Below are 18,377 nucleotides of genomic sequence, written 5' to 3' on the forward strand. Positions count from 1 at the left end.
TTTTGTCACAAACTGGCGATTTCAGATTGTCATAGTACGAAATATTCCGTGGGTCTTAAAAAATCAGTGAAAATCATCCAAAAACGCCTGGCAATATGGGGTTGGCTGCTCTGAAAAGGGCTGGCAGTGAATGAGTTATAATGTTGAACTTCATTTCCTTGCAGCACAGAGCTTTGACTAATACTGACTTATGTAATGCCTTAAAACTGCTATCTGAGAAACGTCTTGATGTCCCGCCCTAAACAGCCTCACTTCCTCCCACTACCTCTGCCAATCTACCAGAAGCCACGCCTCTATTTTTCTGATGGTGGAACATAACAAGGTTGCATCAGGTCACATTGGTATAGGTTTATGTGTCAGGTAAGAGCCAAAATCATATTTACCTGTTTGCTGTTGTGACGCGCTGCTTTGTTTCCATGCACAGTTCTGCATTTACTTTGATTGGCAGTCTCAAAAACAGGAAGTCGAAGCCTATTGGCTGGGCGATCATGGCGCTCGTTTCCATTTGTATAGGGGTCTATAGGACAAAGGAGATACTGACCACCGGCAGTAGACTAGCTAAGTATTTTTTTTCTCATTTCCAAAGAATCATACATAAACAACTCTGGTTATCAGCTTTAATTCCAGCTGAAAGATTTGCTGAATACACATTTTAATGCACATCTATTTACATCTACAAACCTAGCACAGAAAACCCGATGTATAACACGTCTCTTTTTGCTTTTATTTTCACTGACTGATTTTTTCTACAGCTTCCCTTTTGCGGTTGCTGCTGTGACTCACTTGTCACAAACTAAAATAAATCCTCCTCTGGAAAAAATAGAGCTGGATTTCCCATTTTGTCTTCCCACACCAAAAGCCTGTCAGACTGTCCCTTGAATAAAACTGTTTGGTGCTGTCAGAGGGTACGCCCCAGTGTCTAGATCCGCCAAAAGTTGGTGTAAAAATAACATTGAAAGGCTTTTTTTAGTTGTCACATCTGTGAGGAGCCGGAGCAGCCACTGTTTACCTGCTGCAAGTGGCAGCCAAAGGGAAGCCGCCTCAGGCCGGAAAACAATATATCTCTGCTGATGGCCCAGTAGACGTGTAAGCCTCAGCAATGCATAATGGTGACTACGTTTGACCAGATGTGCTTCAGTTTGTCAGTGCATCCTGTAAAAGAACCTAGTATCGTAAAGCAAGCAAGCATGAGGTCAGTAGCTCATACCGGTCATACCAATTTGGGTGTCAACCTTATTTTCAGCTTGACATCACCTCCAATGAGGAAGTTCCCTTTAACCTACTCTCTTTGTTGTTGCAAAGCAGATACAAGATCATAGATTTATGGTGTGATAATCACCATGAATGTGCTTTGTTTGGCACTAAATGGGTAGGAGTGCATGTCAAATATCCTTAATCTGTTATTTATCTATCCATCCATCCATTTTCAGACCCGCTGGTTCCTTTTCTCAGGGTGGTGAGGGTTATTTATCTATGTTTTTTTTAATTCTATTTTGATTTTTGTTATTTAAAGTGTTTGTTTTTGTGTTTCCTAAAAGGTGGTCGTGCCAATATGTAGGTCATTCGTGTAGATTTAGTGCCTGCTGGATGGATTAAAATTGAACAGAGCCACAGATGTTCTCACTTTGCCATGATGGATTTGCGGGTTCTCCCGACACAAAAATCCTGAAAGAACAGTGACACTAAAGACAAAACCATCAGCCGTGCTTTGCTTTTTTCAGACAGGAACGCTAGTCAGGGCTATCGTCAAAGCCCGTGAGCTGTGACGTGCGAGCAGGGCTGCCTACTTTAGGATTGCTCAAGCAAAAATGTCAAACGTTTGTTTCTCGTTGCTGCGCAAATATGAAGACGTGCTGCTTTTTTCAAACTTCATTCCAGCATAAGTGTGACGGTAGTTAAAAGCTAGGACCAGTGAAGCAGTGTTTCACACTGGTTTCTCAGCGCACAGGTTTACTCATTGGAAAAAGATGAGATTCTGATAAGATCACTGTCACTTATCTTGTCTGTTTTGATGAAACCTCGCTTTCTAGGTGCAAGCCTGAAAACACATTAATGTCAAGTGCCTCAAACTCACTGCCTGCATCGTTTAAGTTGTTTTGTCTGTAAAAGTGTAAGAAAATGTCCCACTACTTCTTTCCCCCTTTTGGTTTCAGGGTTATTTCAGTCATTCAGCACCGCTGTCAAAGAGCAGCTTAGGAACATTAGTGTGTAGTAGAAAGTACTCATCCCTAAATATATGTTTGTCTGATTTAAGCGCGTCAAATAGAATTAAAAAAAAATCTAAGGTAATAAATAAAAAGAGTTAAGCCTGACCTGCTGATACCGATTCTTTTTTATTTTTATAACTGACAACACACACCTTGAATGTTACAATCTTATTTTATTGTAAAACACTGAACAATACCTGTGAAACAATGCAAATGGGTTTTAACTGCACACGAGATAGTTATCTCAAATATAAATTCAAAGTTTAGAACATTGCTGTCCAAAATACTAAATGATATCACCTCCTTTAGTCTTTTATTTTTCACATTTTAAATACAAAATAAATGTGTCCAACAGGTTACACTGCAGACCTGTTTGGAGCGCTTTGCCAAAAAATAAAGTTCACAGCAGTATTTTGGTTTAACAAATAAAGAAAATCACACGGTTTGGAGTAGGTGATATAATAATAATCTACAAGGCAAACTAACAAAACATCTTAAAGCACTAATAAAGTGTCCTGAGTTTTAAGTTTCCTTGTAGTGCAAAAATAAAAAAAATGATATTTAAATGTAAAAATATTAATCTAAAAGTAGCTTGCAACAGCGTACAGGATAAAAGCCCCTAAGAGTCAAACCTTCTCCAGAAATAAATAATAAATTTTCATAAGTCAACGGATAATGAATCAACTGAATGAACATGACACAATGATGATAACAAATGGTACGAGTCTTAATTTTTAAAAGTAACTTTTATTGAAATTAACAAAGGTGAGGTAGAACGACAACAAGTAAAACATATTTAACAAATATTAAAAACAGGTGATGTTGAACAAGAACAGGTAAAAAAAAATATTTCTGCTCTCTGTAAATAATGCGCATCGGCGAACGCAGCGGCCCGCATCGGCCGATGCCGATACACGTAAAAAAACCCAAAAAGTTGGCCGATAATATTGGCCGGCCAATGTATTGATCTATCACTAGTTCAGTCATTTATACATTAGTGGAAGGTTTTTCTTCAAATCCAAAGCCGTGAACTTCATCAATTTCTTTGTAGTAGCTTTGCTCTTTTCACAGATGAGCGCTCTCAGTGAACCACTGGCTCTTTGCTCCGCTGGCTTTAGCTTGAATTGCTAGCTTCAAATGCTCCACACTCAGTGGTGGTTTCTTAAACGGTGAATAAGGTAGCGTTTTGTTTGTAGCTGCACCAAGACTTATTTCCGCGTTACAGGAATTACAAATTAGGATCCTTTGCTCTCTCTTTTTTGTGTAATACTGCTGACATGCTAAGCTAACCGTGCTCCGGTCCGGGTGACTGTTGTTGTTATCCTGTGTAGCAGAGTCATGCGCAGCACGCACATGCACGCGTGACATGGTGGGCGGGTTTGTCAGTCATTTCACAGCAGACCAGGACAGTGGCTGACTCCATGACCGACTTTAAGGCGTTTGCAGAGGTAGAAAAGATCGGCGGAAAAGATCGGTTTCATTTGCACGGATCGGCCGATATTGCCGATCCCCCAAAATAAGGGAAATCGGCACCGATCGATTGGTGCATCCTTAAGTATTACAGTAGGAATCTGAAATGTTGTTGTGAATGATCATAACATTAAGATATACAGTTTAGGTTAAAGCTGCTACCCACCATAATTTTCTGTGAGATAAAATCATAGTGTACGCCTCATGGATGAATAAATCAAAGATAATTTTCTATAAAAAATAAAAAATGACGTAAAAGGTTAGAATTGCCACTCAAAAATGTGTTTTCATCTCCGCCGTAAACACTCCGTTTGTTGACATCTTCAGAGAAGTTTCTCACATTGCATTGTGGGACATGTTGTTGTTCTAGATCATTCCCGGTATTCCCCGTGATCTCACCTCACTCCCTGAGACAATACATTTCAGCCGGATTAGGGTCTTTCCGTGTAAACTGCAAAATAGTTGTTTTGCTCCAACTTTCATTTCGTCAAAACACCAGAAATGTAGCCTGGAAGAATTCCAGCCCCTGAGATGCATCCGTTTACGGGAAAATCCAATCCGCAAAACTTTCCTGAAGATGTCGACGAAAACCCAACAGAGTTTACGGTGGAGATAAAAACAAACTTTCAAGCGACAATTTTAAACCTTTTACATCTTTTTTTTTAAGAGCAAATGATCTTCTATTTATTGATATATGAGGCCTACACTATATATTTATCCAATAAAAAATGTTCACGAGAGATTACGGATAACATTTTACTGTAAATTATTGTTTTAATAGAAGAGTTTTTTGTTGCTCAGAAGGCACAACAAACCAAAACTGATACAGATGTTCGAGCAACAATCAATATGCTTTTTATTTGGCTAACCAAATATTGCTGTCTGAGTCGTCAGACAGAGGTTAATTGAAGCTCACGGTTGGGTTGGGAAACATTCCAGTGTGACAGCATGACGTTCCCTGCCATGGCCTCAGGGAAGAAGGTGAGCGCTGTAAACTGATATATGAAGTCACGATCCCCGCCCGTCCCATTCCGGCATTTCACTGCACTCCTGTGCTCAGATTTCTCCTCAACACACCTGCATCACGTTAAGCCCGTGCTGTATTTATTCAGCCAAATGGGCCGCGCTCATTTATCACTGCATTGAAGTGCTTTGTTCAAGGCTTTGAGATGATTTGGAGACATTGATGGCTTGTGCTGCTTTGTTTTTCACTCGGTCACTACACAACTTTTATTTGTCTGTCTGTTGCGTCCATCAACTTTATCCACTACTAATCTATAAGTAATGGCAATGGAACAGGAAGCTAAAAGCCACTACTGGAGCAGACATGTTGGCTGTCCAGAGCTCATCACTGTGGAGCCGAGCCACTTATCTCTCACAATAATAACATATGCATCGACTGGCTTAAGGCAAGTAATGAAAGAAAGGAAGTCATTTTTGTCTCCTATCATACATGATGGCTGTGTTTGAAATGGCACACTCCATACTACACACTACAAACTCCATGAGTATATACTATTATATACTATTACTGTGATTAGGATGATGACTGTTCCCACTGAGGCATACTTAAAAGTTTCCCAAGATGCATTTTGAACCTACAACGACAAAAACCTGTAGCACACTGAGACAAAATATCTCTGATTCTCCACTTTTGAAAGTTCTGAAATCATTTTAAGCAAGAAAGTGACCAAATAGAATATCAACATGTGCTCATTTCATCCTTAAAACTTGGCATTTTAGAGATTTTCAGAGACCCTCCATTGTGCTACTAACAAAACTTCAAAACAAGAGCCCTATTTACGAAAGGGTTAACAAACTAATGGAAGACAAGAAGAGATGCTTTTGTTTTGAAAAGAAGATGTTTGCTTTTTAGTTTGAAGCCTGTCCCAGGACCATTTTACATTCCGCTCACAATGCATCATGGGGCGGTTGAGTATGACTAGTGTGCCCACCATGCATACTTCAAAAATGTCCCGATATAGTGTACATCCATTTCTTGTATACTCAATCTTTTCCAGAGGTGAAAGTAATGGATTACAAGTACTTATTTTACTGTAATTGAGTTGCTTTTATGGGTACTTGTACTTTGTTGGCTATATTTCTAAAGTGTCTAAATCAGTTATTTTACTTGTACTTAAGTACATTTTAAAAGTAAAGTAATTGGTTATATTTCTACACCAAACTGTTACTGAGTAAATTATAATTTTTTTGTTTGTTAAATGATCAACGAACATTGTGAAACTACCAGACAACAATTAAATGCATCACATCATGTATTTTTTTTTTTAAATAGAATTGTACATTTTGACAAACCTTTAATTTTATACAGATGCCTTTGTAGAAAATACATTAAGTTCCAATTATGCAATCTTTCCTTTACCAGTTTATACATGAGATGTTTATTGTATGCAAGGGAACCGTGGCAAGATTTATTACCAAAAATAAACGTAGGGATGTGAAAGTGACTTTTACTTTGAACACTATTTTATTGAGCTACTTTTTAATTGAGTATTTTTTGTATGACTTACTTGTACTTGAGTACCATTTCAATCAAATACCAGTACTCCTACTTGAATAGGGCATATCAATACTCTTTATACCTCTGATCTTTTCATACTTTTACATACTTTGACATCAGACTTCGTATGTTTGTATGCGATTTCAAACACAGCCAATGTGTCGCAAGTTGGTTGTCCTAAAGATTGCCTGTACAGAAAATATTCCATCAAACATACAGTATTTACTATCATTATTCCCAGCTAACAAACTAGACATACATCAGTTAAGCATACACACAGTGTTATGAATATGATATCAACAGTGGTATTAGCATAGAACACGGAAAGTTGATAAGACGAGTTTGTTGAGTGTAATCTATAAATAGCCAGGACAAGCACAGACTGTTGCTAATATGTTACTAATATTTAAATATTTGGGTGGGCTGCAGACAAACAGAGCTCATGCTTTTTGCTCTCGGCTCACCTGAGGCCGTGCACTACTTTCTTTACTCCTGCTCACCTTTTTGATGCTTTCTCTGTGAGGCTCTAGAAACACAGAAAAAATATTCTTGTAAACAACTCTTGTCAAAGTTAAATCATCTGAATTAGACAAATATAAAACCCTGAGGAAAAACACCCACAATGCTCTCTCTTAGATGAGGTGGCTTTAGGACATTCTCACTGGGGTGTCCTGAGCCGATATCGATATCGGATATCGGTCCGATATTAGCCTGAGAACAAATATTGGATATAGGATTAAAATATCCGATTATTTATTTATTTATTTATTTTTTGCAATTCATTTTTTATTTATTTTATTCAATTGTAAAACACTGTAGATATTATTCATGTAGCCAATAGGTTAATAATAAATTAGTCAGTTTTTCTCATATCTACTGTTGTTGACTATTGTTCGCTGTTTGAGTGACATCACTTGATCAATACTTTTCTAACATTCCACTCTACAAAATAAGTAATTATTGATTTTTTATTAAAAAAAAAAAAAAAAGTAATAAAAGTATGTATGATTCAGGCTGATATTGCATCGGATCAATATCTGTGTCGGCCAATACGCAAGACTGCAATATCGGTATCATATCAGAAATGAAAAAGTTGTATCAGGACATCCCTAATTCTCACCTTGGGGACTTTAGAAAGGCAAGGCAAATTAATTATTTGTATTGTGCATTTCATACATAAGGCAGTTCAATACATTATTAAAAGTACAACAGCGTTTAAAAATCAACAATAAAATCACAAGACACAGTTTGAAATCAACAATAAAATCACTTCTAAGCAGTGGAGCAAAGGAAAGCTTAGATTTAAAATTGTTCACATTGGATGCTGACTTGACAGTTTCATAGTGTAGCACCAGATGAATGAAATTGATAAACATGTAGTTAAGCTGGTTTTTGCAAGACAGTTCATGTACTGTAATTATATTAGATATTACCATTACCTTGCAATAATTTAGTAAAATAATGCAAAAAACAAAACAGTTCATTAATTTTCATTTCAAGGTTTTTTTTATTACGAAGAACTGATTTTTAAAAACCTACAAAAAGTACGTAATATATACAGTAACTATATATTACAGTATGAATGTAGTGTGCGAGTGAGTGATGGTGGTGGTTGGAGGGGCCGATGGTGCACTTTGGCAGCCTCGCTTCCGTCAGTCTGCCCCAGGGCAGCTGTGGCTACACTAGTAGCTTACCACCACTAAGTGTGGAGTGAAAGAATAATCCCTTAATTCTGTAAAGCAACTTTGAGTGTCCAAAAAAGTGCTATATAAAATTGATGCATTATTATTATAACTCTTATTACATTCTTTATTTGACGATCAATTGCAATCAAATCCGGCCCTTTTGAGCATCTAATTCAGCCTGCAGGAGAAAAAAGAAATAACACAGAAAACAAGATACATTTCATAAATGAAACTTGACAATATTTGCAAGGACTCACAGTTTTCCCGGCTTATATTGCATGATTGCAGTCGTTTTTAATGTTAAACAGTTGTAAAAACTCAAAATTCTTACAAAATCCTTCTATTTTCCTCAAATTATGACTTAATATTTACCTTAATGAAATTTAAATTGGCAACAACATCTAGAAAATGTAAAGTGAAGATCTTGTTGGGACTAATATCTGCCACTTATTGCCTGGATGTTTTTGGTTTCTTACACATTTTGTATTTTATGTATGCGTAGAAGTGCAAACCAGGGCACGGAACTGTTGAAAATGCTCATTTTTCTGCTAAAACCTGTGGCCCACTGGTCTGTATTTGGCGTCTGAACTAAAATGAGTTTGACACCCCTGAAATATTTAGTCTTTTGATGTTGTATTTAGTTTAAAATATGTTGTAATTTGTACTTATTTAGTGGTTTTTCTTGTACATAAGTAGTCAATCATACTGGTATGCTTTTAGAGTCATTTGTATCATTAAGCTGCATGTAAACCAAAGTGTGTGTATAGACTTCAGCTTATTGGCAAGTGTTATTAATAGCCAGCAGTGAAAAAAGCATAGTGTAGTGCAGCACTGATCTCACCCTCCATCACATAGATCTACGTTTCCAGGAACAAGGAGGAGTTGTACTACTTATAAAAAGCTCACACACGCAAACCGTGCATGATGGATGATTCTCCTTGACCGACCTCTCTCATCCTCCCCTCTTCCTGCTCCCTCAGATGTCATGGCGCCCTCAGTATCGCAGCTCCAAGTTTCGCCACGTGTTTGGTAAGGCTGCCACCAAGGAGAGCTGCTACGATGGCGTGCCCATCACATGCAGTGTCCAGGACAACAACTTCTGCGCCGTCAACCCACGTTTCCTGGCCGTTATCACCGAGTGTGCCGGAGGAGGGGCTTTCCTGGTCCTGTCGGTCCATCATGTGAGTATCAACTGCTCAGGACAAGCTTCCAGGTTGTGCGCAAGACATGATGGGATTATAGTGACTCTTAGATTTATAACAGGTACCATAACAGAACCTTATCAGGCCACTAGACCTTTAAAGCAGTGTTTCTCAAATGGGGGTATGTGTACCCCTAGGGATACGCGATGTCACTACAGGGGGTTCTCTAGAAAGAGAGAGTGGAAAATAATCAAATGAAGTGTTAGTGTTGGTCCCATACCAGGCGTGATATCACCTGAAATGATAAAAACTACAGAATAATTTGATTCAGGAGCCACTAAATCAGTGGTTTTCAACCTTGGGGTCAGGACCCCATGGTCGCCTGGAGTTTAAATGAGGTTGCCTGGAATTTCTGAAAAATTAAAATTGATTTTGAAATTTTTTTTTATTATTTAAAAAAAAAAAAAATTAAAACAACATTAAATATTAAACATCTGTCTTTCTATACTTTCACTTTGTGAAATATAAATCTAGTTCAACTAAAATACGCCAGAAATTCGCCAGAAATTCTTGAGGTTTGGGAACCACTGCGCTAAATACTGTTTTTTTTCTCACTTATTTACAAAATCTTATTATTTAAAGTGTGTGTTATCACTCATTCATTCCATCATTATGCTCTATAGTTGATTTTATACAGTAAATAATAGGGCTGTACCGGCCGATCATCGATTTTTTTAAAAGTCTGACCTGCCGATTCTGATTTTTGCCAATCCCGTTTTTTTTTTATTTTCTAAGAACATACACCTTGAATATTCCAATCTTATTTATTGTAAAACATTGAACGATACCTGTGAAACAATACAAACTTGGTGTTTTAACTGCACACGAGGTAGTTCACTTAAATATGAATGAAAAGTTGTTACATTGCTGGCAAAAATACTAAATTATATCACTTTTTTAGTCTTTAATTTTTCACTTTTTAAAAACAAACTAAACTTGTCCATCAGGTTACACTGCAGACCTGTTTTCAGCTCTTTGCCAAAAATAAAGTGTACAACAGTATTTTGGTTTAACAAATAAAGAAAATCACAGGGTTTGGGGGAGATGATAATATAATAATCTACAGGACAAACTAAAAAAAAAAAAAAGTCCAAATGCAGCATCTTTGTGGATATTGAAATGTAAAAATATTCATCTAAAAATAATCTGCAACATTTTACGAGATAAAAGCTCCTAAAAGTCAAACATTCTAAAAAATAATAAAGTGCATCATGTGGAACATTTTCATATGAACATGGCACAGGTTATTTGTTCTCACACTTATTACAGTCACTTGTTCATTAGTGGAATCTTTTTATTCATGCACAAAGCCATGAACGCCATTGTTTTCTTCATGGTCGCGTTGTTCTTTTCACTGATCATAAGCTCTAACAGCACTCCACTGGCTGTTTGCTCCGTTAGCTTTAGCATTAGCTTGATTTCTAGCTTCAAATGCTCCACACTCAGTGGTGTGGTGGTGTCTTATAGTGAACAAGGTGTTTGCTGCTCCATCAGGACTTGTTTACGCGTTACAGGAATTACAAATTGCGATCGTTTGCTCTCTTTTTTTGTGCAATACCGCAGACATGCTAAGCTAACCGTGACTACGTGACTGTTATCCTGTATAGCAGAGGCATGCGCAGCACGCGCATGCACACATGGTTGTGGGCGGGTCTTGTCAGTCATCTCACAGCAGAACAGGACAGTTGCTGACTTTATGACGAACTTTTAAGACGTTTGCAGAGGTAGAAAAGATCGGCAGAAAAGATCGGTTTCATACGCAAAGATCGGCCGATCGTTGATCGGGAAATCGGCACCGATCAATCGATCGGTGCATCCTTAGTAAATAGTTTTCTAAGCAAAATGTCATAGTTGAACAAAAGGGGGTACTTTGATTTCAGTACCACTGCTTTAAAGGATTCAAATCACTTCCGATACATTACTGGTATCACTGGTATCATATTGGTCGATACCAATATGATATCAGCACAAATCATCCATCCTGTCATTATTATTTTGTGGTGTGAAATGTTAGAAAAAGCTTGATCAAGTGTTATTACTCAAACATAGAACAATATTCAGTAGGTAGAGAATCATAAATGTTCACCTTAAACATGAAAACATTCTGCGATTGATTAAAATAAGACTTTTAAATAAACTGAATAAATACAATAAAAACTAAATAAATATGTTTTGAAGTGAAAAATAAACACTAGTTTAACTTAAACATAGGCATATTTTACAATTGATTTGATTACATACAGAAATAAAATAGAAGACGCTGAAAAATAACAAATGATGTAACGGAGTGCTTATTTTAGAGATTTTAGATACAGGCTGATATAATCCGATATTCAGTTTTTTTCACTGATATCGGACTAATGTCCAACATCAATAACAGATCAGAACACCCTTCATTTATGGTGCTATTTTGAACTACACCAAAATCTCTTTTGACGTTACATTGATCACTGGAAATGTAAAAAAAAAAAAAGCTTTTTTCCTAAGTTTATAAATAGCTCTTCAAAGTACAAGGAAACCTCTACCAAACTAAACTATTGCATGTGGTTTCTCCCTCCATTACTCTGCTTTATCTCCTCACTGTGCGCTGCATTAACAACATTCATCAAACAGTTTCTCAGACAATATTTATGCGTGCTATCATACGGTCCTGTCTAATCAATAACGGTAGTGAACTCACATATGTCTGCGAGGTTACGTGTGGTGAACGCGCGGCTGCATGAATTTACAGCGAGGCAGTAGATCTCCAGCCCTCAGTGATTCATCCTCTCTGCTTCATCCCCCTCACCGGAGCGTTGAGTTATCACCATCTTCCTGGCACTGGAAGGACTTGCATATGAGTTAAGGAATGACATAACTCATTTTTCTGACTTTTTTTTTTTTTTTTGTCTCCTCGCCTGCTCGCACTGTCTCGAGGAGGTGAATCTTGCCCCCCCCTCTCTGTGTGTCCATCCTCACATACGTCCCACCTCTGCTCTGAGTGTGGATTTACAGACAGGCCATTCTTCTGTTGGAAAAGTAACCGACCCCTCACCGGGGGGGGGCACTGATAATGGTTACATCACTGCTTTGCTTCAAACACGACTAAACCGTCACAGAAATGTTGTCTGCAGGTGTGATTGACAGCTGAAAAACGCTCTGATCCTATATTAGTTGTGCTGTTAAGACGGAAAAAACTGTAGTTTTGTTTGAGAGCCTTGACCTTAATATCGTACAAGTTATAGCTCACTCTGTCACTCTGTGCTGACTAAGCTGTTTGCTGGAAAATGGCGTTAGTTAGTTGGATGCTTAATGAACAGTATTCTATATGCAGAATTGGGAGTATCTGGTTATTTTTGTAATATATTACAGTAATATATTCCTTTTTGAAGTAACACAGTAGTGTAACTCATTACAAAAATTGAAGAGTAGTAATATATTACTAGTTACAATTAAAGTAGTGGATATTTGCTTTGTTTTTTCACTGTTTGCAAGTATTTGAGGAAAAAAAAGATGATAATTGTAGTTAAATATAACTAATGGTAAACAAAAAAGAGCTTAAACAAAACTGAGACCGATGTTATTCGAACACTATCAGTGTGATATAATTAGTGTTCTGTAACTCAAAGTAGTGTTACTCAGTTACATATAAAAAAAAAAAAACAGTAATATTGTAATACAAATATATTACATTTTTATCCCAGTAACTAGTAATATAAATATATTGCAACCCAACATTGTCTATACAATATGTCTTTGTAGATAATGTCTTCATTCTAACAAGGATTTTTGGTGTTAAAACATAACCACTAATTTTAAGAGTGACTGAGGCACCATTATTTTAATGGTATATATATTTTTTAAATGGTGCCACGTTTGTATGAAGAATGAATAATGTGAGCTGTTTTGAATTCTAGTTTGGTGTTGTTTAGTCAATCGGATAATTGATTTTGGAAAGAATTAACAAGTCGGCTGTTTAAAAATGTATTTATTTACCAAATCAGAGCTCCCGGTGTTGTTATTAATTATATGTTTACTGCCAATTTGTCAAAAAGCTAAAATTAGGATTGTCTAAGAATAACAGGTCCAATTTAAACCTTAACTAAGCTTTGGTAGAACAAAAAAAAAAGAATTATGAACAAATGTAAGACGCTTTGTTAATATGGTGGATTTTTTTAAAAGGTATGTGTTCATTTTTTTCTAAATAAATAAATAAATAATATAATCTGGAAAAATGGGGGCGTGGTTTCTGCTTGAAAACCAGTTAGTCCAAATGGAAATCTTTTTGCGAAAGTGTGCCTCATGTTTTTGATTTTGAAAAGTATGCACCTGTTGACGTTTGAAGTGATGAGTGGGTTTTGTGTGTGTGTGTGTGTGTGTGTCTGTGTGTGTGTGTGTTATGTAGTTTGTCATTGTGTGTTTCCTTTTCAGACAGGTAAAGTGGACCCTCACCATCCCCGGGTTTCGGGTCACAGGGGGAACGTTTTAGACATTAAATGGAATCCTTTCAGCGATTACTGCATTGCCTCCTGCTCCGAAGACACCACGGTTTGTACACACACACACACACACACACACACACACACACACACACACACAGGTCTGCACACGCACACACTGCCTCATCGTTTTCTGATCATATTCTGGTGTTATGAGCATGTTACAGCAGGGAGATGAATTTTATTGCCTTGCCGTTTAGCCTTCAAAAAGAAGTAGAAATCATTCTTCACATTCCTCAGTTCTGACCTGGCACAGGAAAACAGAGAGAAAGAAAGAAGAAAAAGAAAAAATAGGAAAAGTTCCGCCGTTCCTCCTTTTTAGATAATGTGTAGAAAATACATCTGGCGGCTATGTCATTTGTTTTCCGCAGGGTGCAGCGACGTAGCACTTTTGGTTATTTATATTCATTGTGTGGGTGTGTGTGTGTGTGTGTGTGTTTGCAGGTGAAAGTGTGGGAAATCCCTTCACATGGTGTGCTGAAAAACCTGACGGTGCCATGGAAGGAACTTCAGGGTCACAGCCGTCGAGTGGGCCTCATTGAGTGGCACCCCACCGCTAACAACATCCTCCTCAGCACGGCCTACGACTACAAGGTTACACCAACTCACACCTTCAGGAATGAGGAGATCAAAGTGAAGCGTTAGACGGGGATTGTGCATTCAACTATCTATCTATCTATCTATCTATCTATCTATCTATCTATCTATCTATCTATCTATCTATCTAAATCACTGTTTTTCAACATTGGGGTCAGGACCCCATGTGGGGTCGCCTGGAGTTTAAATGGAGTTGCCTGAAATTTCAGAAAATTTAAAATAGATTTTTTTATTTTAATTGTTATACTTTTTTTATTTAGTTTTTTATTAAAACAACACACACTCTTAACCAACTGTATTTCTATACATTCACAAGAAATATTATATATATATATATAAATCTAGTTCAACTAAAATGCAGTTAAAAAAAATATATATTTTTTTTATTTTATTTTTTTTTAGTTCATACATGATCAAAAACGAATTCTAGAAAAAAAAATGTCTTTGGGGTCACCAGAACTTCTTGATATCAGAATGGGGTCATGATCCAAAAAAAGGTTGGGAACCACTGCACTAAATACTGTTTATTTCAATTCTTTGAAATGTGTGTTATCACTCGATCATTCCATCATTATGCTCTGTAGTTGAAAAATGTTGTAGTCGGACAAAGGGGGGACTTGGATTCAGAAATAAGAGTAAGGGGGTACTTGAGCCTAAAAAATTTGAGAACCACTGTTTAGAAGATCTCCATAGAAGTCTTTGCCAAACTTGTGTATACGTTTAATGCCAGAAGATCTGCACACTTTAAACATTCAACTGTAAATCTACTTATAGAGAATATATCCAACTTTCATGCAAGTTAAAGTTTGAGCTGAGTAAATGATTTTAGTGCAGTGCTCACGTCGGTGCACAAGACTATACGTTGACTCAAAGCTAAAGTCGAGAACACCAAACTTTGTGTCTGGTTTTATTTTTTATAATTCATCAGATTATGTAAAAAATAAAATATTGTGTGTCTGAAAACTAGATTTATAACTCTGATAGGCAACATTAGCTGGGTTTCCATTACAGATTTTTGCAAAATAAAAACAATAAGCTTCCATTGAAGGTTGTTTTGGGGAGGAGCCTCGTAACTCCTGTGAAAGCTTATCCCGCAAGACTTTGCTGCTCAAATATGGATGCTCCTTATAACACTCTGTATTCCTTTGTTGTTTCACGTTTAATGTGGCAGTAATAATTAATAATACAATGCTTCTGTTTACATGTACCTTGACGTGTCTTCTCTGAGAGAAGTGGTCATGTGACCAGCGCTCTGTGACATCTATTTGTGGAAAAAGTGTTTCCATAGCACGTTTGCGACACATTTCAATAATGAAACATCTAAAATTCCTCCTCATGACAGAGTAAAAACTTTTTAGCGATAGATGAGTGTTTTTTCTAAATTCAGGTGTTTCCATCACCAGTTTTTATTGCTCTATTTTAATTTTGCGCATTTCCATTGTTACTAATCGGTTGCTCTAATTAGTATCTTTTAATCCTTTAATATCCACATAGAAATCCAAACTTTTTCTATTCGTGTCTATGAAGTCGGTCAAAGAGCTGGAGCTAAAAGATTCTTTCTTTTTTCTTACAGTTAACCAGTGCAAAGGCATGAATTCCTTTAAAGATAAGAAAAGTATGCAATGTTATGCCCATTTGTGCTGCTATTTCTCTCGCTCTGTGATAACACACACCTCATAGCCAGAAACACTGCATGTGTTTCTTTTCACTGAATGATTTGCTTCATGTTTGGCCCAATTTGAAAACTAAATGAAGTGAAGTCAGTGTACTTGTTTTTTTTAGATTATTCCTGAGCTGTCAATAATCCTGAATTTACAACGATTTAGATGAACATAAAAGAATTTGCAGTTAATCACAGTTGTATTAAAACTCAGTGATTGTTTCCTCCGCAGGTAATGATCTGGAACCTAGAATGTCCAGAGCAGGTGATCAAAAACCCTGTGCGGACCATAAGCCACCACACAGACGTGGTCCTGTCCATGTCCTTTAACACAGACGGCAGCCTGCTCGCCACCACCTGCAAGGATAGGAAGGTGCGACTAATGGAGCCACGCTCAGGAAACCTGCTGCAGGTACGTGGACGCGCTTTCGCTGTTGCCTGGTGGGGACCGGACACTATTATACAGTAGGGCTCGTTAAAATTAATTTAATTTTTTTTCCAAATTCCGTGTTTTCCGCTTTAATTTTTTACAATTTTGTTTTTTAAGGAAAATCAATCATTTTTTTCAGAAAATATTAGTTTTTAACTCCTGTGAGGAAACAAAATAAATACAAATTAACAAAAATGAATGTCAAAAATAAAAATGCAATTTAAAATAATGAGTGAGATACAATTAAAAGGTAGATATAAGTTGTACTGATAAGGATTATTCTGACTGCTCCTTTTTAATTATTAACTAGTACAGTGCCCGTCGGAGGTATGTATTCATATTGACATTAACAGGAGTTCCACAGTGTGGATGGGAAAATGAAAGGGATATTTTTTTTCTTCTGGTAGCCAGAACATCACCAAAATTTAATCAGCTGTTCATTTCCTGAAAATTTCATCAAAAATCCATTCATAACTTTTCAAGTTACTGTGTACAGACAATGTTGCACTGCATTAGCATTACTGTGTGTGTTGATGATGAAGTCACTGTTGTTGACATCATCAGTTAGAACATTCTGATTGGAACTCTGATGACATCACTGTTGATGACATCATCAGTGTTCGAAAACAATGTTTAACAGAAGTTCCACAGTGTGGATTGGTCATTTCAAATTGGTTTTAAATTGGTTTTGGGAATGACCAAATTACTCCAAAATCATGGATGCACACACCCGGGGTTTGCGCAAGCTGTTGACAAAGTTTCAGGTTGATCAGATACCGAGCCGGGGAGATATTTACTCCACAAACACACACGCACGCAGACGTTCCTTGCTTTTATAGATAGATAGATATGTCATATACAGATGTATGAGAGCAGCATTGATGTCACCCAAGGGATCAATGGTTTACTGAAACTGATGAGGTTTAATATTCCAGTTTTGGAACAGTTTAAATGATCCTGGTGACATCATTCCAGACACGTGATTAAACAAAAATAAATGGACGCAAGAATGCATCAGTTATTTCACCACTCTACAATCGTCCACAACAACAGAACAACTTTTCCCACAGATCTTCTATAGCTCTGATGAGATGTTATTTAAACACTCTGAGCAGGTGAAGATGATTAAAGCTGACTCATGTTTTCACGGAGTGCAGCAGCGCTACATGAGAAACGGACAGAGTTTCACAGACACTTTAAAGTTAAACGGGCACTGGTGGCTCTGATTTAGGAGTCAGTGATAATTTGCTTTGTTTTTTGGCAGTTTAGACGGTGTTTTGCGTTGTTAAGGTTGTGTTTGAAGCGGCCAGGACGGGAAGGGAGAGGGCGGTGCATCTAATAAGCGCTCCCCAAAAACATTTCCCTATAAAAAACGTCTTTTTCCTCACGGTGATGCCGTTTCATCCCGATTCTGCCTATTTCCGCGTTCAACAGTAGATTCTGTTTTCATTGGTCGATTCTCGATTTCATTCAGGGGTTAAATACTGGGCAGTTTGATCTCATGTAGGCCACTAATTTTGGATTGGAAAAAAGAGCAACTTCAACATTATTGTACCCTAGTTTTCACTTCTGTAAATGATAAATACAGTATGTAAGGCCCAGACAATGAATCAGGATCTCCACCTCAAAATGTCCTGGTTTTGTGACATTTTTTTGTTTAATTGAAAGAAATCTTGTGGGATTGTTTGTGAGAAATTACTGGATTTCAAAAAAAATAAATTGTGAGTTCTTTCCACATTTTGTGACTGCAATCATGTGTTGAAGACACAGGAAAATTTGGAGACCCTGCAAATATTCTGGAGTTTCAATGAGTTTGGAAGAACTGAGAACACAGAATGATTTAGTACTTGACACAATGAATTGTTGTTTAATCTGTTACTTTTACTTTCTCCTGGCCTTCAGTTTGATACATGTTGTTTAAGGATTACTTTTCTTTTTTAAAGGTTCCTATGAGTTAAAATGCTACTGTAATGGAAAAAAAATTGTCAAATTTTAATAATAGCTTTTGGTAAATTGCCAATGGCTTCAATGTCAAATATATAAAATGTGTCATTGTGTGAAAATTACTGAACTGAATTAATTTCAAAGGCTGGAACAAAGTATACAAATGTTTTTGTTCACTAACTT

The 18,377-nt window shown here is 37.0% G+C and overlaps 1 protein-coding gene across 4 annotated transcripts in view; it reads left to right on the forward strand.

Moving 5' to 3' along the window:
- The window catches only part of coro2aa (coronin 2Aa), a 60,582-nt gene that overhangs the window by 29,883 nt on the left and 12,322 nt on the right, over nt 1–18,377 (forward strand). For 2 of the 4 annotated variants that reach the window (XM_028444240.1, XM_028444230.1), the window contains exons 2-5: nt 8,864–9,064; nt 13,470–13,612; nt 14,008–14,157; nt 16,053–16,232. In XM_028444240.1, coding sequence (XP_028300041.1) covers nt 8,959–9,064; nt 13,470–13,612; nt 14,008–14,157; nt 16,053–16,232 — 579 coding nt within the window. In that variant the 5' untranslated portion in view covers nt 8,864–8,958. The remainder of the gene's footprint in view (nt 1–8,863; nt 9,065–13,469; nt 13,613–14,007; nt 14,158–16,052; nt 16,233–18,377) is intronic. The other 2 variants (XM_028444211.1, XM_028444220.1) reach the window with 1 other exon arrangement.

Source organism: Gouania willdenowi, chromosome 1 (genome assembly GCF_900634775.1).
Source record: "Gouania willdenowi chromosome 1, fGouWil2.1, whole genome shotgun sequence".
Taxonomy (NCBI): Eukaryota; Metazoa; Chordata; class Actinopteri; order Blenniiformes; family Gobiesocidae; genus Gouania; species Gouania willdenowi.